At 47.2% G+C, this 21,837-nt stretch overlaps 1 protein-coding gene across 1 annotated transcript in view; it reads left to right on the top strand.

Moving 5' to 3' along the window:
* The window catches only part of MAML2 (mastermind like transcriptional coactivator 2), a 150,330-nt gene extending 129,831 nt beyond the window's left edge, over positions 1-20,499 (top strand). Inside the window, exons 3-5 of the mRNA XM_081197618.1 lie at positions 8,383-8,565; positions 11,979-12,090; positions 15,794-20,499. Of these exons, the coding sequence (XP_081053744.1) occupies positions 8,383-8,565; positions 11,979-12,090; positions 15,794-16,785 (1,287 nt within the window). The 3' untranslated portion in view covers positions 16,786-20,499. The remainder of the gene's footprint in view (positions 1-8,382; positions 8,566-11,978; positions 12,091-15,793) is intronic.
* The last annotated feature ends 1,338 nt before the right edge of the window (positions 20,500-21,837 follow it).

The following is a 21,837-nucleotide window of genomic DNA, read 5'->3' on the forward strand; positions in this document are numbered from 1 at the left end:
AATACTAATGAAAGGACAATGTCTTCCACTGCACTTGAGGGCAGCAGGCTGTTGCAGGTGGTACAGGGCTCTCATAGCTCTGGCCACACCCCGCTCCTCATCAACTGCCACCTGAGGCAGCTGCCTCACTCTGCCTCATCGTAGGGCTGGCCCTGACCCTGAGATTCCTTACCCCTGGGTTCCTACACTGACGATTCAAACCCAGAGTCCTACGCGGAAAGCCCAAGTATTGTACCTGGTATCTTCTGCGTTTGAAAGCATGAACAGTGGTACCTCAGTTTACGAACTTAATCCATTCCGGAAGCCCATTCTTAAACCAAAGCCGTCCTTAAACCGAGGTGTGCTTTCCCTAATGAGGCCTCCTGCTGCCGGTGCCCTTCCACCATTCGGCTTCCGTTCTTAGACCGAGGTAAAGTTCGCAAACCAGGACACTACTTCCGGTTTTGCGGAGTTCGTAAACCGAATGGTTCGTAAACAGGGCTGTTCTTAAACCAAGGTACTGCCACTGTACTCTCCCACTGAATGATTGCCTTTTCCTCACAATGCGAGGAGAAAGATGGCACAATGTAAAACCTCTGGGTGCCCGACAGTTACACAGTTCCTAAGAATAACTGTTGCCCCATGTTGTCTTTATTTCTCCCTCCCACCCACCCCTCTTTTTGGATTGCTGGAACGAACCGAGGATGGCCTCAGCAGGACAAAATGTAGATATGATCTCACTGTCAGGCCTTGAGCATGAGAAGAATGTGTAATGAAACGCTGGCATGCATACCTGTGGTTGGGGTGACTGAAAGGAGAGAGGGAAGCGAGCAACTTTTTCTGTTGTTAATTTCCAAACTCTGCAAAAGAGGACAATCACCAGTCAGGCATGTATTATATCAGGCCTCAAATATCTTTTTATTTACTGTAAGGTGGGAAAGATAATTTTACGTCCCGCTCTCCTCCTCCTCCTCCCCGCTTTTTAAAAGACAATTCCGTTCAGCCACATTTTCTCCCTTCCCTGGAAGAAATTGTGCATGATTATGGCAAAGAGGCAGCGTAAATGAAACAACTGAGTCATGCAAACACACATTACTCTTGGCTCCAATAATCTTTCCTTCTCTATCTCAGTTCCTCCGTGCCGTATAAAAGATTACTTTAATCTCTTAAGAACATGACAGTGTCAGAATATTTTCTTTCTCTCTCCGCTCCTTTCTTGTTCATCTACACACACACAAGTATCATTTCATTACGTTTTTTTAAAATTATATTTCCGTGCTGCTTTTCACTGACACAAATCACAAAGCTGCTCACATGCAATAACAATAATAAGAACGCCACAGTTGCAACATGAATCACATAGAATAATCAACCATCCATTGGTAGTAATTACAAGTCGTCAGCAAAACAGCCCCCTTCTATAAAACACTATTAACAAAACAACTAAAAAAAAAGAAGCTAAAGAAGCAAAACCACAACAAAAGTCATGTTATAAGGTTCACAAAGCACGACAGCACTCATAATCCACAAAACAATACTATCGACATTAACAAACTCACAACCGAAAACAAAGCAAGCATGGCCCTTCCTGTCCTCCACCCAAGCAAGTGAGAAGCATAGACTAGCAAAGTTTGGAAGGTACCCAGGGGTCATCTAGTCCAACCCCCTTGCAATGCAGGTATCCCAGCTAAAGCATCCAGCATCTGCTTTAAAACCTCCAAGGATCTTATCATCAGAAAGTGCTTCCTGGTGTTGAGTCAGAATCTCATTTCCTGTAACTTGAAGTTGAAGCCATTGGTTCAAGTCCTTCCCTCCAGAGCAGGAGAAAACAAGCTTGTCCCATCCTCTGCAGGACAGCCCTTGGGATATTAGAATCAAGGACATATTCCAGCCAGGCAAATATACTCTCAGGGATTTTGAAGCAAGGCTGGGAAAAGTGTGGCCTAAGAGGTAGCAAGGTCCACATCAAAATACTTGGAGGGTTTCTTTTGGCTCCTGGGCTTGTGATTCTCCATCACTGGTGCAAACTGTGGAACGAGAAGGACCTTTGGTCTGGCTCAGCAAAGAACCAGTGTCCCGACTCAGCTTTCTACATTCCCATGAGACCCCTTGGTTTTAACTGATCTTATGGTAAAGGTAAAGGGACCCCGGACCGTTAGGTCCAGTCGCGGGCGACTCCGGGGTTGTGGCGCTCATCTCGCTTTACTGGCCGAGGGAGCCGGCGTACAGCTTCCGGGTCATGTGGCCAGCATGACTAAGCCGCTTCTGGCAAACCAGAGCAGTGCACGGAAACACCGCTTACCTTCCCGCCAGAGCAATACCTATTTATCTACTTGCACTTTCATGTGCTTTTGAACTGCTAGGTTGGCAGGAGCAGGGACCGAGCAACGGGAGCTCACCCCATCACGGGGATTCGAACCGCTGACTTTCTGATCAGCAAACCTTAGGCTCTGTGGTTTAGACCACAGCACCACCTGTGTCCCTCGATCTTATGGTACCCTGCCCTGATATCACTCTCTGGTGAGGGGCAGCTTTAAAACATTTGAGATAGATAAAGAAAAGGCATCTTGTAAAACAAAACAAAACCTCTAGGAGGGGGGAATTGGGACACTGACTTCCCACGGAGAGGGATACCCAGAAAGCTGGGCTCTCCTCCACCCCACCTCCCAGTGCAGTGGGTCTTTCCTTCTTCTGAGTTGGTGGGAGGAACACACCTTGATTGGCAAGGGGCCGCCACAGACGACGCAGCCACGCTCTGGCAGCCTCCACAAGGAAGCTCCTGCCAAGTCAGAGCGGTGACTTTGTGGGGATCACAGTTGGATCTGTGCCTCTTGGAGGCCTTCCCAAACCTCAGACAAGGAACCTTTTGGGAACGTTGTCTGAGGTTTCGCAGCCCCCAGATCCGACCTAAAATGACATTTAGGTCGGTCCAACTCTCGTCCTGAGTTTTTGCTTTAATTACCGCACGGTTTCAGTGGGGTTCTTCCTGTTGCATATTTTAATTAGGGATGTTTGTGTTTTAATGCTTGGCTCATTGAATTCCATCCTTGTTTGTTTGATTTTGGTTGTTTTTAATTAAATTTTTATTCAGTTTTCTTTTTCATTCATTACATACATCTCATATCCATAACATTTTCTGTTCATTCCTTCCCTCCCTTCCCTCCAGGGCTTCCCCCAACTTCCGCTTCCGGTTTGTTTCTGCTTTCACCCACCTTGCTACCTCCTAAAAGAAAAAAATACTAATAGTACACTTACACAATAACATCTGAACTATAAACATAAAAATGAAAATAAGTACACCATATTATTTCCCTATCTTCGACACATTTTCTAATACAGTGTACCTCGGGTTAAGTACTTAATTCATTCCGGAGGTCTGTTCTTAACCTGAAACTGTTCTTAACCTGAAGCACCACTTTAGCTAATGGGGCCTCCTGCTGCTGCCGTGCCGCCGGAGCACGGTTTCTGTTCTCATCCTGAAGCAAAGTTCTTAACCTGAGGTACTATTTCTGGGTTAGTGGAGTCTGTAACCGGAAGCATATGTAACCCAAGGTACCACTGTACTAATGATGTGAATGTTTATTTAAATCCTGCCATCAAGTCTATAGACTTGCTTTGTTTCTGCTTAGAATCCTGTCTTGGTAAGCAGTCACAAATGCACTTCCATTAATTACCTTATGATTAAATTGTGCGTCACCAGCAAACGCAAATATCATGCAGATCTGTGGGTCCCGGCCAACTGTGTTATACTCAATGTATAAGGGAAAGGATCTGTTATTTGTGTCCATTGCTTTTCATGGGGCCTGCGGTGAGTAAGACCGACATTGGCCACAACCCTGTGACCAATAGACTCGTAGAATCGTAGCAGGGGTATGGCATGGGCGAGCAAGGGGAATGGCAAGGGAGCTGAGATTGTGGCAGTGGGTGGGAGCTGGGCAGGGGAGCAGTGTGGCAGTGCAGGTGGAGGCAGCGAGCATGCTGGGTTTGCAGTGGCTGGGCAGGTGGAGCAAGGGGTGGGTGCAGCAGCACAGGTGGACAGAGTCCATGAGGTATCTGGGCTTGCAGTGGTGTAACAGGTTGAGCAAGGAGTGGCGCAGGTGAGCTCCAGAGGTTTGGTAAGAAAAGGGAGAGGTTTGGGAGGGGAAAGGCTTGGGCAAGGACTAAGGGTAGGGGGCTTTGGTGGGAGAGGGGTGGTGGAGGTTGGAGAGGGGTTGGCAAGCAAAGTTTGGGGGGGAATCAGCCCCTAGAATGTAAGTATGTGTTTATAGATAAAGATATAGACAGTGGTACCTCGGTTCTCGAACGAAATCCGTTCCGGAAGCCCGTTCGAAAACCAAGGTGTGGCTTCCCATTGATTGCAAGAGCTTCTTGCCCTCAGCAGAAGCTGCGTAGCACGTTCGGCTTCTGAAAAACATTCGAAAAAGGAAGCATTTGTGAAATATACTTGGAGTCGAGAGTGGATATCATGCTCATAGTGGTGAGGAGGAATGGAAGTTCCCCCAGAATGTCTGCTTTATATACATTATTTACACAATGGGCCCCACGTGATTGGCTAATTCCAGGATTCTCCTGTAGGCCAATCAGGTTTCGGATTCACTTCCACCTGGAGTTGGATTGGGTGGCTCCTGTGGACCAATCAGACTGCTGCATTCTGAATCCTATTCTAGGACCTATCAGACTGCTGCATTCTGAATCCTATTGTTCTAGGACCAATCAGACTGCTGCATTTTGGATCCTATTCAACTCAGTACATAACAATTTACTTCTGGGTTTTTCGCATTCGAGAACTGAAACGTACAACAACAGAGGCGTCCGGGAACTGAGGTTCCACTATAGTTATATATCTCAAAGTCAGCCATGTACCCCGCAACCCAGATAGGATGTGTGGTTCAGTGAGGAGGGAGATTTTAATTTTCCAATCAGAAATTGCTCTCTGATGCCACCATTTCCACCTGCCGTCTTTCAGGAAGTAGTTGCGTCAGGGACGGGTGATTTTTGGTGGCAAAGTAGTTCAAACCCTCCTTCCTTGCTGCACCCCAGTTTGGTAAGAAAGTAAAACAGATCATCATCAGTTATAAGTCTGCGTATTGAAGAAGACACTAAGCAAAGCACATGTTTTGTCTTTTAAGATTTAGGGGCGGGTAGTAGCTCACTAGGAGGAACGCGGGTAGCGCTGTGGGTTAAACCACAGAGCCTAGGACTTGCCGATCAGAAGGTCGGCAGTTCAAATCCCCGCGACGGGGTGAGTTCCCGTTGCTTGGTCCCAGCTCCTGCCAACCTAGCAGTTCGAAAGCACGTCAGAGTGCAAGTAGATAAATAGGTACCACTCTGGTGGGAAGGTAAACGGCATTTCCGTGCGCTGCTTTGGATCACCAGAAGCGGCTTAGTCATGCTGGCCACATGACCTGGAAGCTGTACACCAGCTCCCTCGGCCAGTAAAGCGAGATGAGCGCCGCAACCCCAGAGTCGGCCACGACTGGACCTAATGGTCAGGGGTCCCTTTACCTTTACTAGTAGCTTGCTGGCAGAGCCTCTGCATTGCATACAGAAGCTCCAAAGTTCAATCTCTGGCACCTCCAAGTAGGGCTAAGAGGGACTCCCTAGCTCTGCTGCCAGTCAGTGTAGGAAATGTTGAGGTGGATGGACCAGTCGTCTGACTTGGTACAAGGCAACTTCCTGTATTCCTATGAGTCATGCTTTCAGACCCTTTTACCCAGAGAAAGTGATGAAATGTTGGCCCACGGGAATTCAGAAGTGTGTGTCGTTGTGCATTGTGGACATTTTATAAAATAAAATAAAATAAATGCAGCCCTGTTTGATTGCGCATGGGCACCCTGTAGTCCAGACAGGAAATATGTCAGACAGCCCCGGCAGGCGGCTGCACTGAGCACGTGCAGAAGCGAACAAGACACCACTTCATGATTCATCACGGCCAACCTTTGTCCGCCTTTCAAGGCTTGACAAGGCTGGTGACGAAGGGCTGCTTTGCTGTTGCTGTTGCTACGTGATCGCAAGAGCAAATCTGGAGCTTAAGGAAGGACGCAACTCTCTCTCTGGGGTCCCGATTATCTATCCACCATCTATTTCACAGGCTTCGATATATGTCTTAATCACCAAGGTTTCTAAGCGGTGTGCATAAAAAAAAATACAAAAAAGCATATGCAACGGATAAAATCAATTATCATAAAGAGAGAAAAGGACCTTGAATGCCTACTGGAATGGAAAGTTATTTGTCAAACACCTAAAATTCAGTAGAGAGTTGGGGGCTGGTTCAATCTTAGCCAGAAGGGAGCTCCACCAAGTCAGACCCACAACACTGAATATATGGCTTCTGGTGGTTAGGAGCTGAGCATCTGAGCCATGCGGAGGAGCAGGGTCAGAGACGTGTGTGTGTGTGCTGCCCAGCTTATATGAAAAAAAGCAAAGTGCGGTAGTTTCTGGAGAAATGAAGTAATTTTTATTCCTTAGTTTTGCCATAAACTTCATAGCAGTGAGTGGGGGACATCTGCACTGTCTGTGCAAAGTGAAACCAGATGAATCCCATTACAGGATATAAAAAGACAACAATATTAAAGGAAGAACGTAGCTTGGAAATAGAATGCAAAGCCAATCTGTTTAGCCATAATTTTCCTTTCAAAATACTTTAAGGAGGACGGTAGTTTGCACAGGACCTTAGCAAACAGCAACCTTAAAATAGCTTGCAACCTAAGATTAATCAGTCACCCACTTTATAAAACGTCTATTTAACCAGTTGCTCTCACCCCTGCTGTGTACCCATCTGTACTGGTTCCTCTTTGAAAATGGACTTTTCAAATCTGATTCAGGGGCACCATTAGATGGAGACAAAAGGAGCCCACTGTTGGTCACTGCTTGGACCAGGAGGTCAGTTTTGTCCCATTCCACCAGTTTCCCCAACTGTGAGACATTTAGGGCTCATCCCCACTTCTGCTTGTCCCATGACTATAAAGCACAGGTCTGTCGGTTTCGCCCCCGCTGTATTCCTTTCCCATGGAAAACCCACTCTTTAGTGCTAAATTGGAGCAAATGTCAATCTGGAAAAACCCTGAATTGCCATTTGTTCCAACTGAGTGCAAAAGAGCGGTTTTCTCCGGGGGGGTGGGATCTGCAGGACCTGGGGAAGTGTGGATGAACCCTTTGTTTGTCCCATTGAATTGAATGGAAGCCACTGAGACCTAAAGGTTCCTTGACTAGAGTGAACTGCCTTGTTAACTGCCTAGCCCTGTCCATGGTTCTGTTTCTTGGTCACGGTAGAGTGTGACAGAGGTAGAGAGAGAATGTATTTTTGTGGTTTAATTTTTTGTGATTTTTAAATGGCTTATAATGTTCTTTTTTCAATTGTTGCTACCTGCCCTGGGATCTTAGGGTGAAGGGCAGGTAATTAATTAACACAAACAACAAGCAGTGGTACAGGTTGCCTAGTGAAGCACTGAGATTACCTGTTGGGGAAGCCAAAGTTGCATCTTGAATAGTAGATCCTGCATTGATCAGGAGGCTAGACCAGATGACATACACAGTCCCTTCTGACTCTATAATTCTAGTACTTTTGGGATGTGTTACAGTCTCCGGGCACAGATACACATTGCACCCTAATTTCAGATCCTTGGTGGTGACCATCAAGCACAACCCTGCTTTGAGCTCCGTCTGTGGGCCATGCTAGAGTGTAATAGGGTGTCGGCAGAGCTGGGAGGAATACTGGGAAATGGCTTGAGACAAATACAGTGGTACCTTGGGTTAAGTGCTTAATTCATTCCGGAGGTCCGTACTTAACCTGAAACTGTTCTTAACCTGAAGCACCACTTTAGCTAATGGGGCCTTCTTCTGCTGCTGCGCCGCCGGAGCACGATTTCTGTTCTCATCCTGAAGCAAAGCTCTTAACCCGAGGTACTATTTCTGGGTTAGCGGAGTCTGTAACCTGAAGCGTATGTAACCTGAAGCGTATGTAACCCGAGGTACCACTGTAATGAGAGAATGAAAGGATAGCAAATAGACAGATAAGTTCTCCACCCAACAGAGAAGAAAGTTTCAGAAGTGGGTCATGCTGCAGTAACTGCGTTGATGGTTTCTGTTGATGTAGCCACTGCTGTATAATCACACTTATTTCTACAAACAGCTACGGCGGCTCTCCTTTGAGCTCCTGTAAGCTCCTGTTAGAAAGCCACAGTTTTCTGCTGCAACCACAGGAGTAGTCCTGTAATTTTCCCCGTGCTTCTCTTAATTCCCTCACCCGAGTTTCTGCTGCAGCCGTCCCATGGCTGAACGCAGAAGGCCCCATCTTTTAATCAGCCTCCAAAAGCCTGAGGAAGCCTTGGTTTTCCATTTTTGCCCATGTGCATCTTTGCGAGCCTTTATCATCCTCTTTTTTCCTTCTTCTTTCTTTTGCAGGATCAACACTCCGTGCTGAGCCAAAGCGCAGGCCCCAGTCCAACGTCAAACGCTTGCACGAATCCAAATGCTGCGAGCGGCTACATGAACTCACCTCAGCAAGCTCTGCTGAATCAGCAGCTGAAGCAACAACTCCTTCTGCAGCACCAGCAGCAGCAACAACAAAAGATACTAACTGAAGCAGTAAATTTTCAGTTTCCCTATTTTATTTTCCATGTAAATCGGTGTCATGTAGAATTCAGAAGCTGGTATTGCGAAAACAGCTACTGGGTCATTCTTAAGTCTGCCCATTTCACCTGCTCTGCTTGTATTTGGAGAGTGAGGGAAGCTCCCACAGGAGCAAATGGGAGCTTTTGTTTTCCATAGGAGCTTTTGTTTTTCCAATGGGAGCTTTTCCCCCAACACAGATTGCAAGCGTGGGGCTCCATTTCTTGATCAGGAACACAGTGGGTGGCAGAGGGTTGAAGGCCCACCCCCATGCCGTATGCTAGGGTCCCAATCCAGACTGTTAAAGTGCAAATAGATTCCCTGGACCAATTGCACATGGGAACAATTCCCACAACAGACCCTCCCATGGATTTAGAGTAGTGCAAAACCACAGCCAGTGAGTGTGTGGAGATTGGGGCATGCTGTCTAAGTTAAACTTCATGCGCAATGCAAAGCTGTCATACTCTGAGTCAGACCTCCGCTTTGTCCTCTCAACACTTCCCGGTGTCTTGTATTTTTATTCTTCTTTTTGAAAAAAAAATTATTTGATTTTACAACACAAAATACAACACAAAATACATATCCATATTTGGAGATTTCTCGATTTCCCACATTCCCCTCCACGGGTCCTATTATAAACCTTTTCAACTGCATATTATTTCATCGTCCAAATTTTATATCTCTCCAGTTTATCCTTAATATCATCTACATTACAAGTGTTATTGCAACCCTGCTAATTTTTTCATCTGCTTACTGTGGTCTCTCAAGTAAATTATGAACTTTCCCCATTCTTTATTGAAGTTTTGGTCTTCTTGGTTCCTGAGCTTTTCGGTCAGTTTTGCCATTTTGGCATAATCCAACAGCTTAGTTTGCCGTTCTTCCCTGATAGGGACTTTGTCTTCTTTCCATCTTTGGGCTAGTAGCATCCGTGAGCCTGTTGCTGCGGACATAGAAAGTCTTTTCTGCTCCTTTGGTTCCTGGCGCCTTGTGAATTTACCTGGAAGTCCTTTGAATTGGGGATGCAAAGGAATTAAACCTGCCACACCTTTTGCATGTGGAGCCTGTGATTGTTTGTTTTTTGCCACCGAACGTTCCAACCTTGCAGTGATTCCTCAGTGCAGCTTAGCAGCCTGACACAGGGCTGTTGGGGAGGCTGTATGTTCAGCCGTAAGGAAAGCAGGTTACAGGGCAGCCAAGTTGCTGGCGCACAGCAGCAAAGTTCCATTTCCTTCCTCAGCAGATGCTGGCAGTGCACAGGGACCACCCATGCTGAGTGCCTGCATACCTTCAGGCGACACTTTCTCTGCTTACTGGAAAGCTCTTGCAGACTGCAGAGCTGGGCCGAAAATCCCTTCCTTCTGTAGGAAGAGAGAACTCCCTTTGACAATCTGCTGAGAGGGAAAGAGAGGGAGAGTTACAGCATTCGAAAAACCAGTTTTTAGCCAATTTGTGCTGCTGGCTTCTCCCCTCTCCCTTTTTTTTGGGGGGGGGGTGTTAGCAGGGAAGCCTTGCCAAGTATGTCAGAAGTAGGCATGGATCTTGGCAGCCAGAAGACCAAAGTCCCAGATCCAGCTGGCTTTCTAGAAGCCACCCTCTCTTTTTTTGTACCCCATCTGCAGGCAGTATGGGGATAATAAGGCTGGTCTACCTTGTAAGGTAGGGGACGCGGGTCGCGCTGTGGGTTAAACCACAGAGCCTAGGGCTTGCCGATCAGAAGGTCAGCGGTTCGAATCCCCGCGACGGGGTGAGCTCCCGTTGCTCGGTCCCTGCTCCTGCCAACCTAGCAGTTCGAAAGCACGTCAAAGTGCAAGTAGATAAATAGGTACCGCTCTGGTGGGAAGGTAAACGGCATTTCCATGCGCTGCTCTGGCTCACCAGAAGCGGCTTAGTCATGCTGGCCACATGACCCGGAAGCTGTACGCTGGCTCCCTCGGCCAATAAAGCGAGATGAGCACCGGAATCCCAGAGTCATCTGCGACTGGACCTAATGATCAGGGGTCCCTTTACCTTTACCTTACCTTGTAAGGTTGTTGTAAAGCATGGATAGGGGACCAGTTGTTGTCGTCATTGGGCATGATGACTGGAGCTGGTGGAAGATGGCGTCTCAACACCATTTGGAGAGCCTCGGGCTAGACAGTGGAAAGGACTCCCTTGGGAGGTGGGAGGTTTTTAAGCAGCGGTTGGATGGCCATGTCTCATGGATGCTTTAGTTCCCTTCATTGCAAGGGGTTGGACTAGATGACCCTAAGGGTCCCTTCCAACTCTACAGTTCCATGATCCCTGTTGCAAAAGTTACTGAAATAATTGTGTGTAGTGTTTAGAACACAATTGCTGGGTATAGGTTTATTATTCTGTCCAGATTTGGCAGCAAGGGGAGTGTTTTTCTAAGACTAATAATGGCACTGGGGATGCAGTTTTCATTAGAATTGTGACTGGGGGTGGAAGGGTTAAAAATTTCCTTTCCCCCCCCACCCCTCTCTCTTCCTATGTCTTGATGAAAATAGGGAGGCCCACTACATTTATAATTAAAACTTTAAAAACCTAATGTAGTTGGTAACTGTGCCCTTAGAATCACATATAGTTTTGTCTCAAGTTTTGTATTCTCTAGCATTTTCCCTAGATTTGAAGCACACAGTCAACAGTAGTAGTTGTTGTTGTTATTATTATTATTAGTAGTAGTAGTAGTAAAGGTAAAGGGACCCCTGACCATTAGGTCCAGTCGTGGCCAACTCTGGGGTTGCGATGCTCATCTCGCTTTATTGGCCGAGGGAGCCAGCGTGACTAAGCCGCTTCTGGCGAACCAGAGCAGCACACGGAAACGCCATTTACCTTCCCGCTGGAGCGGTACCTATTTATCTACTTGCACTTTGATGTGCTTTCGAACTGCTAGGTTGGCAGCAGCAGGGACCGAGCAACGGGAGCTCACCCCATCGCGGGGATTCGAACCACTGACCTTCTGATCGGCAAGCCCTAGGCTCTGTGATTTAACCCACAGCACCACCCGCGTCCCATTATTATTAGTAGTAGTAGTTAAATGCCTCCCATCTGACTGGGGTGCCCCAGCCACTCTGGGTGGCTTCCAGCAAAATATAAAAAGCACAATCAAACATTTAAAGCTTCACTATACACAACCCTGACCCTCTCTTTGCTGACCCAACCAGTTCCCTGACCCCCCGCCTGATGTCATATGGGAAGGCGGCAGAATCTGCACGTTGGAAACATCTGCAAAACCTCCCCATGCTTCCTTCTGCGCCATGGCCTTGAAACCGGCATCGCAGGAGTCTCCCCCGAATACAAAAGCCATTCGAGCTGCGTTCGCGTTCAGATCGCTCGCCTTTTGGCTAACCAAGAGAATGGGTTCACCTTCTCTTTTCTTTCTAATCCTGTAGGAGAAAATGACTCCGCAAGATCAGCTGAACCGGCACTCAACGAGGCCCCCGCCAGACTATAAAGACCAAAGAAGGAACCCGGTCAACATGCAGCAAACACATCAGTATTCAGGTAAACACGCTTGAAGGCAGCAGTAAACAAGAGGACAGCTGCCAATGACTCAACTGGTTTTGAGTACAGTTGTACCTTGGTTTTCGAATTAAATCCGTTCCGGGAGTCCATTTGTGTTATGTACAAAGCTCGGATCCTAGAACAATAGGCAAGTAGGATGCTAGAATGCAACAACTGATTGGCTTGCAGGAAAAGACCAATCAGGCTCCAGGAGGAAGTTAATCAGCCTATTAGGCTGGTAGAATCATAGAATGCAACAACTGATTGGCCTGCAGGAAAAGACCAATCAGGCTCCAGGAGGGAAGCAGAATCAGCCAGTCAGATGGGATTCATTGTGTAAATAATGTATATAAAAGCCTGAGGTTTGAGGGGCAATTAAATCACTCTTTTACAAGCTGCAATAAAGAGCATGAAATCACTACAGGACTCCTAGTATATTTCAGTTCGACTCCCGGAACAGTTCAAAAATCGAGGCGGGGCTTCCGATTGGCTGCAGGAGTGTCCACGCGGACATTCAGCTTCTGAAAATCGTTCAAAAACCGGAACAATCACTTCCAGTTTTTGATTGTTTGTGAGCCGAAATGTTCGAGTTCAGAGGCGTTCGGCTTCCAAGGTTCCATTGTATTGGAAAGGTAGCCCTCTGCCCCAGTGACAGTTTGCAACGTCTTTGGGTTTGGGCCAGTGACCCATCTAGTCCAGCATTCTGCTCTCACAGTGACCAACCAGATTCCTGCAAGAAGTCCACAAGCAGCACTTGAGTGGGACAACACTCTCCCCTCCTGCTGTTTCAGGGGTGGCAAGTTCCCCCAGAATGTCTGCTTTGTATACATTATTTACACAATGGGCCTCATGTGATTGGCTAATTCCGGGATTCTCCTGTAGGCCAATCAGGTTGCGGATTCACTTCCACCTGGAGCTGGATTGGGTGGCTCCTGTGGACCAATTAGACTGCTGCATTCTGGACCCTATTGATCTAGGACCAATAAGACTGCTACATTCTGAATCCTATTGTTCTAGGACCAATCAGACTGCTGCATTTTGGATCCTATTCAACTCAGTACATAACAGTCTGGCTGGAGGATAGAGAGGGATGTGCATGCATGTGTAGAAATTAAGCTACTGTGCAAAGGTAAAATTTGCATCCATCGCTCAGTTCGCTTTTGCCTCTCGCTCCACCCACCACTGGCATTTGTCCCTGAGAAGGGCATGCATCCCTCAGGCAGAAGAAGTCTCCCTGCCCCACTTACAAAGGGTGCATGTGACGGACATCTATTTGCAAACTAAGGGTGCTTGTCTGGAAGCCAGGACTGGTAAACCCTACTCAGACCTTATAAAAATGTGTAGGAATGTTTGCACTGGCTCCACCCACCCCGCCCCACCCCCCAGCCTCCATGCTTTGGTTTTGTACGCCTTTTCCACCCGAATATGCATATGTGCATTTTTATTTTAACTGAAACCGTATTGCAAAATCAACAGACGCGTGCAGTCGGATTGTTAGCTGCGTTCCACTCCGTGTGTAAGTCTGGGAGTAGCGAATAAGGTCAATGCACTTGGAAATGCAGACTAAACTAAATCCTCTGCCCTCCCTATCTCGGAGTGGGGGCCCGAGGGGCTGTAGGCCTCACCCCTTGCGCCGATTGTCATTCCTGGGCGTGAATTTAAAAAAAGACACATCCCCCAGTATCACTGACTCACTCCTCTTGGTATCGAAGGTCTGGTAATGTTTTCTGCTCGACACTAATTGGAGTGAAATTTCTCCCCATCTGGTCTAAATCAGTGTGGCCAAAAAAAGGGGGGAGGGTGCTAAAAATAGCAAGCAGTTCAGAGGGGGAAAGGAAACTTTGTCTTTGGAGTGAGATAGAAAACCAATGTCCCAACCGCGGTGCCCTTTTAGGGAACTCACGTCTCTTCCCAAAGAATATAGGGCTTGCGAGTCAACATGTTCCAGCTTTGCTTCAAGAGACTCCAAAACTCTTTGGTATCTTTTGCTACGTCTGGAAGGTTGCTTCATTCCAATGGCAGATGAGGCAATTCTAGCCAGAATGGTGTAGGTGCCAGGCTAGAAGTTTGGAGACCTGGGTTCAAGTCCCCACTCAAGCCATGAAGCTCCCTGGGTGACCTTGGGCCAGTCACTGCCCCTCATTGGACATCCACCGACGCTGAACTTTGAAGGATTCAGCTCAGATAAAAGTTAAACCAAGGGTGCCAACTTGAATAAAATATTGGGGAGAGACCAGGTAAGCCCCACCATGCATAATGGATCACGTGGCGCAGTACACACATGCCATTTGAACGGCAATGCCCATCAGCTTTGGGGTGGCCGTCCCCCTCAGATATTTTATTGGGGACCCAAAGGGACCTGGGCCCCTGGAAACTGCAGTAGGCAGAGGGCTCTTTTGCTCAGGTCCTGGTTGTGAGCTTCCCACAGCCATCCAGTCAGCCACAGTGAAAACAGGGTGCTGAACTAGATGGGACAGTCACCTGACCCAGCAGGCTCTTAGTACATTCTTATATTGCAATCCCATTTCTTAACCTTTTAGCATATATTTGTATGGTGGTGGTGCTGCAGTTGCAGCCCACCTTAGCTCAGGCCACCACCTGGTAGTGGGTCCCAACCCAGCAGTGGAAGACGAGTGCTCTCATTTCCTAATGGGACTGTCAGTTCTGTGTCCAGGGCAGCTGTCTACCAGCTCCACCTGGTACGCAGGCTGAGACCCTACCTGCCCGCGGACTGACTCGCCATAGTGGTGCATGCCCTGGTTATCTCCCACTTGGACTACTGCAATGCACTGTACGTGGGGCTACCTTTGAATGTGGCCCGGAAACTACAACTAATCCAGAATGCAGCAGTTAGACTGGGAGTGGCCACCAGGACTATATAACACTAAAGGACTTTCATTGGCTCCCAGTGCATTTCTGAGCACAATTCAAAGTGTTGGTACTGGCCTTTAAAGCCCTAAACAGCCTTGGTCCAGTATACGTGAAGGAGCGTCTCCACTCCCATCATTCTGCCCGGACACTGAGGTCCAGCGCTGAGGGCCTTCTGGTGGTTCCCTCACTGCAAGAAGTGATGTTACAGGGAACCAGGCAGAGGGCCTTCTCGGTAGTGGCACCCACCCTGTGGAACGCCCTCCCACCAGATGTCAAAGAGAAAAACAACTGCCAGACTTTTAGAAGACATCTGAAGGCAGCCCTGTTTATGGAAGCTTTTAATGTTTAATACGTTATTGTATTTTAATATTCTGTTGGAAGCCGCCCAGAGTGGCTGGGGAAACCCAGCCAGATAGGTGGGGTATAAATAATTTATTATTATTATTATTATTATTATTATTATTATTATTATTATTATTATTATTATTATTATTATTATTTGATGTCTGATGTTTTATTGTGGTTTTAATATTCTGTTGGGAGCCACCCAGAATGGCTGAGGAAACCCAGCCAGATGGGCAGGGTATAAATATGGTGATGGTGATGGTGATGATGCTTAGGGACCAACACATAATTCTCTCGTGTTCCAAGGACCTGGCAGGGCTAAGAGAAATGTCCAGAGAGTCGTGCTCCTTTTCCTCCGGTAGGGTTGTGATGGGATTCTGGTGGGAGGGTTTCCCATGGATGCTCTGGCCCGTGCGTCCTGTTCAGAACCTACAACTAGATGATCGATAAGAGATTTTTCTTTCTCCTCCCGCCACCCTTTTCCCAGGCGGATCGCCAGCCGTGAGCGTCAGCTCCAACCTCTGCTTTTCCAACTCAATTTCAACTCCCAGCCTCTCGCCGCAGGCGTCCGGTCTTTTGACCATCACTCACGGAGCCAGAATGCCTTCCCTCCCGACGACACGCCACATGGTCTGCTACGGGAACATTCCTTGCAGCCAACCGAGCGCGTACAGCATGGCTGCATCGGGTGCAAGCCAAGTGTCGCAGCACAGGAACCCGAACCAAATGATCCCCAGCCAGCAAAGCAATTCAGGAGCACCTCGGCAAGGGCCTCCAGGGCAAAGCAGTAATAATGGCCTGTCGGCGTATGACAGCGGGCCCGGGATCAGCTCTCAGCAAGGCAAACTCAGCTTGAACCAAGGGACTTCTTCTGCACCAAGGCCTCTGAACGTCATGGTCAACTCCAATTCGGCAACTCAGACCTGGGCCTCACAAGAAACAGGAGCGAAGCAGCAGGAAACACGCAAGGCCGTGGGGTCCCCTTTCTCCACGGGCAGCCCCTATACAAACCAGCCGCTGCAGCGCACACCTGCCCACCAGCAGTTTTCCCAGCGCGCCATGGGGCCTGCTCCTAACCAGCTGGCTGCCCCCCAGATGAGAACACCAACGAGCCAAATGAACCAAACTCTAAATGGGCAAGGGGCTGGGGCGCCAAAATCCCTGGGGGCAAGGCCTGGCCAGGTACGGGCTCAGACAGTGCCACACTTAAATGCACCGGGGGTGAGCATGGCAGCGCCGAACTCCTTGCCGTCAAACCATTTCCCATCTAGTAGTAGCCAGGCTTCTGCCAGGGCCTACCAGGGAACCGACCACACCAGCGACCTGGCGTTTGACTTTCTGAACCAGCAAGGTGACAACATCGGGCCGGCACTCAACAGCGACCCGGACTTCATCGATTCTTTGTTAAAAACAGAGCCGGGTAACGACGACTGGATGAAGGACATCAACCTTGATGAAATCCTAGGTGGCCACTCCTGAGGCCGAGCAGCAGGCGGTTGCAAACTCACGGAGCGGGTGGCGGCAGCAGTGGCGTTTGTTTTTTTAAGGCCCGAAAGCCAGGATTGCACTCCACAAAGTTTTTCAGAGGGAACGTGTCTTTGGAGTGTTTTCAAGAAAACCAAACTTTGCTCTCCCGATGGTTGAAGGGGTTCCACGTGGTCCGCAATGAGGAGCAAAATCAAAGAAGTGTCTGCGCCCGTTCAAAATGTGTAGGCCAATCTTCGTACCTAGAAAGCTAAGCAAGAGCACAGGAGGAGACATTGGTTGCTTGTCCTACTCTTGTGTAGGCTACAGCTTGTGTAGGTGTTCACTTGGGCGTGCGGACACGCAACCACAGATCTTGAACAGAGAAGAAAAGGTATACCCCACATAACGTCCAGCCTGAGACTGCTGTGTTAATTTATCAGGAGCAGTTGTGAGGAATCAGGAAAGTGCATTGATCGAGTGCATACTTTTTATAGAGAGGGTCACAGCTTTTATTCCTGTCACTGCCAGGTAAGGCAGAATGACCTGTCTGAAACCCTGGAAGGCCACAGATTGCCTGTGTAGACAAAGGCAATACCTTGGTTTTCAAACAGTTTAGTTCCCGAACGTTTTGGCTCCCGTACGTCGCAAACCCGGAAGTGACTGTTCCGGTTTGCGAACGATTTTTGGAAGCTTACTGCAGCCAATCAGAAGCCGCAATTTGGTTTTCGAATGTTTTGGAAGTCGAACGGATTTCCAGAACGGATTCCACATTAACAGTCATGGCTTCCCCCCCTGCCCCCAGGAATCCTGGGAGGTATAATTTGTTAAGGATTCTGGGAGATTCGCCATGGCGAAACTTACCGGAAGAATTAAGAAATCAAGATAACATTTTATATATATATTAAAGAATGGAAAAGGTTTATTGAATATTTACAGATAAATTGTAAACAGATAAGAACATTGGCAGGATTGTTTTAATAACCTGCAGCTTCATAAGAGTGTATATTTAAAGAAGATGAATAAATGAGCAAATTAAGTTAATTGAGATATGCAGAAGATATTAAAATTAAAGGAACCGCAGAAAGAGAAGGAAGGAAGTCAAGCTATGAAATGTCAAAATGATTGTAAAATTAGTGAAATGTATAAACTTGAAAAGTATAATTATTATTTTTTTAAGGGAGGGGTTCTGGGAGATGTTAGGAAACACACACACACCCGAGCTACAGTTGTCCAGTTGGTTTAACAACCAACCCTTCTTCCCTGGGAACTCTGGAAATTGCAGTTCTTTAGGAGAAGAGGGTCTCCTAACAACTCTCAGCACCCTTAAGAAACTGCATTTCCCAGGATTCTCTGGTGCTAAAGTGGCACCATAGATGTATAGTGCAGATGTGGCCTTGGAATGAGGCAACTCCCTGTGCCAGATTATTGAAATATTAATGCCTCCATCCAAGGCAGCTACCAAGTGGCTTTGCTGCCTGCCCAGTCTCTTCCTTATAGAGCAGAATAAATACGGAGTACCAAATTGATTGAGGATTAGAGAACTTGAGCCTAAGATTTAACTAGTTAGCTCCAGGGAAATGTGTAATATTCAGCCTCTCCATCCCAACACAAACACACTTGGCTACATTACCTTTCACCTCTCCACAGCCTTCAGACTCCTAGATCATGAGCCGTTTTCATGTATCTCCCCACTTTAATCCAGCCAATCAGGGCTCAGATGTGGGGCTGTTCTTTTGGGATAATCTCGTGGATGTCCTCTGCATAAGGGAATCCCAGTGTCTCTTTACAAACACACACACAAAATGTCAGCAAACTTTTTCAGCAGGGGGCCGGTCCATTGTCCCTCAGACCTTGTGGGGGGCCGGACTATATTTTGAAGGGGGGGGGTGAAATGAACGAATTCCTATGCCCCACAAATAACCCAGAGATGCATTTTAAATAAAAGGACACATTCTACTCATTGAAAAACATGCTGATTCTCGGACCGTCCACGGGCCAGATTTATTTTTTTTATTAAATGCTTTTTATTGGTGTTTCATTTAATACAAACAAACAAAATACTGTAAAATTCAACCATCATTTACCCACATTCTTTCCCCACACTCTGCTAAGCATTGACTTCCTTCCCTCACTTCAACAGGTTTTCTCAGGTCAGTTACTTTTCCACAGTTTCTTATTGTATCCAATCCTATCTACATCGTAAGATTTATTTCAGTCCTGCCAGAGTCTTCAAATTTCTACAGTTATTATTTATGTACTCCACAAATTTACTCCAATCTTTTTGGAATTTTGCTTCCTCCTGATTTCGGATTCTACAGGTCAGTTTTGCTAGTTCCGCATAATCAACCAACGTCGCCTGCCACTCCTCTATTGTTGGTAATTCTGGTACTTTCCATTTTTGGGCTAACAAAGTTCTGGCTAACAAAGTTCTGGGCTGGATTTAGAAGGCGATTGGGCCGGATCTGGGCCCTGGGCCTTAGTTTGCCTACCCATGCCTTATACAGTGGTACCTCTGGATACAAACGGGATCCATTCCAGAGCCCCGTTCGCATCCAGAAGCTTATGTAACTAGCGACGGCACGTCTGCGCATGTGCGTGTCACTTTTCGCAGCTTCTGCGCATGCGTGAGACGTCATTTTGAGCGTCTGCGCATGCGCGAACGGCAAAACCTGGAAGTAACGCGCTCCGTTACTTCTGGGTTGCAGCGGAGCACAACTCAAATGTGCTCAACATGAAGCATATTCAACCTGAGGTATGACTATACTGTATTGAAGGGGGGGGATTCAATTTGTTCCCCCAAAGAATCCTGGGAACTGCTGGATGGTGAGAGGTGTTGGGACACCCATCATAGAGAGACAGTTCCCAGCACTCTTAGCAGACTAAATTTCCCATGGTCCTTTGGAGGGAAGCCATGACTGTGGCAGTAGTTTGAGACTATATCCAGCAAAAGACAGTTGGGATGCTGCGGCAGTGAGCCGCCCACCATATTTATTATCGACAATGCTCCCAATGTAGCATCGTTCTGGGGCATTGTGGGTGATCAAAATGATGAGCTGCTCATAGCCCTAGCCAACTTTTTAACACTCCGGTTGCAGACCCATAGCAGCTCAAAGATGCTAGACTACCGATTCTGAGCACCTGCTTCTGAAATTAACCAGAGTTGTGGAACTGCCACGGGCTTGTGCCTCTTTCCCTTTATTTCAGAATGACACGTGCGAGAAAAGTTACCCATTGATGGCACCTTCGTGATCAAAACAGGGAAACACTGGGTTGTGGGTTTTTTTTAAATGAATTGAAAACAAAGGCAAACCCTGCAGTTTTTTTTATAGCGTTATATATCTTCTTTGTATCATTACAGTAAAAAATGCACTACCCTTATATTTTGCATTATTGAATCAGGAACTCTTCTCAGTATTGGGTTGTAAATATATAGAAACTTTTTGTAAACTTTTGTACAAAACAAAATGTAATATTTTGGTAGGAATACTGAAATCATATTCTTTGGGTTATATTTATACACATGTGGAATAAAAGTGTACTGTCCAAACTTTGTATTTTATACAGAAAAGGGAAAAAATGCTTACCTTTTGTATCTTAATATACAATGTTGTTGGTGGATTCTTTTTCTTTTTGTATGATATAATTGTTTTATTTTCATTCTGAGACTTAAGAAATGGCTTAAAAGGAGGCAGGAGGAGAATCTCAAAATAAAAGTTGAGGATTTGATCTCCGGCTTTGTAATGGCACCTCGAACACTTGCCAAATTCCTTAAGTGTGCAGCTCATTCTGAGAAAGCAAAGAATGCTGTAGAAATTCCTGGGGAATTTGATTTGGTGTTCCAGATCAAATTTGCATCGGGCTGCTTCCTCAAGACCTGTTTCCTCTTTACAGCACTTGATCATCTTTCCTGGAGCTGAATGAGGGCTTCTTCTCACGAACTGTTACATTGGAATAACCCGGGGGGGGGGGAGCTTCCACCCTCCCCTCAGTGGATTCCAGGTGTCTTCAGGGCCTCAGTGGTTCAGACGTGCTTTCGAACTGCTAGGTTGGCAGCAGCAGGGACCGAGCAACAGGAGCTCACGCCGTCATGGGGATTCAAACTGCCGACCTTCTGATCAGCAAGTCCTAGGCTCTGTGGTTTAACCCACAGCGCCACCCGCATCCCTTTACCATGCCTTTACCCTCTGGCTAATTGAGCATCTCGTCTTCTCCAGTGGGGCTGCCCTGGCTAGTGGAACGCGGGTGGCACTGTGGTCTTATCCACTGAGCTGCTTGAGCTTCCCGATCAGAAGGTTGGCAGTTCAAATCCCCGTGACGGGGTGAGCTCCTGTTGCTCTGTCCCAGCTCCTGCCAACCTAGCAGTTCGAAAGCACACCAGTGCAAGTAGAAGGTGGGAAGGTAAACAGCGTTTCTGTGTGCTCTGGCTTCCATCATGGTGTTCCGTTGCACCAGAAGCGGTTTAGTTATGCCGGCCACATGACCCGGAAAGCTGTCTGGACAAACGCCGGCTCCCTTGGCCTGAAAGCGAGATGAGCACCACAACCCCAAAGTCACCTTTGACTGGACTTAACCGTCCAGGGGTCCTTTACCTTTACTTTTACCTGGCCAGTCTCTTGCAGTCTGTCAGTCTCCATAGCTGACTGTCCAGTGGAGAACTCCTGTACCAGCTGCTCCCAACACCTTGGTTTGATTCTACCACCAGCTGGGATGCCAAAGGCCTAGTATTCCTACAAGGATACAGCTGTGCTGAGTGAACTCACCTGAGCAGGATCTAAATATGTTCAGCTGAACATCTGTTTGGAGTTTATACATGTATCGTTTTCTTCTTCATTAATGTCATATGCCACCCTTTATCCCTAGATCTCAGGGGGTAAACATAAAACTCCAATATACAAAATAATAAAAACAAGAAACAAAAACCCATAATAGCCCCCTGCACACACAGCACGTTTAAAAGGGCCTTGAGTGTCACTCAGCCAAAGGCCTGTTTGAAGAGGAACGTTTGTGCCTGGTGCGTGAAGGTGTATAATGAAGGAGCCAGGCGAGCCTCGTCAGGGAGAATAT

Source organism: Podarcis bocagei (genome assembly GCF_964188305.1).
Source record: "Podarcis bocagei genome assembly, chromosome: 6".
In the NCBI taxonomy this organism is placed as follows: domain Eukaryota; kingdom Metazoa; phylum Chordata; class Lepidosauria; order Squamata; family Lacertidae; genus Podarcis; species Podarcis bocagei.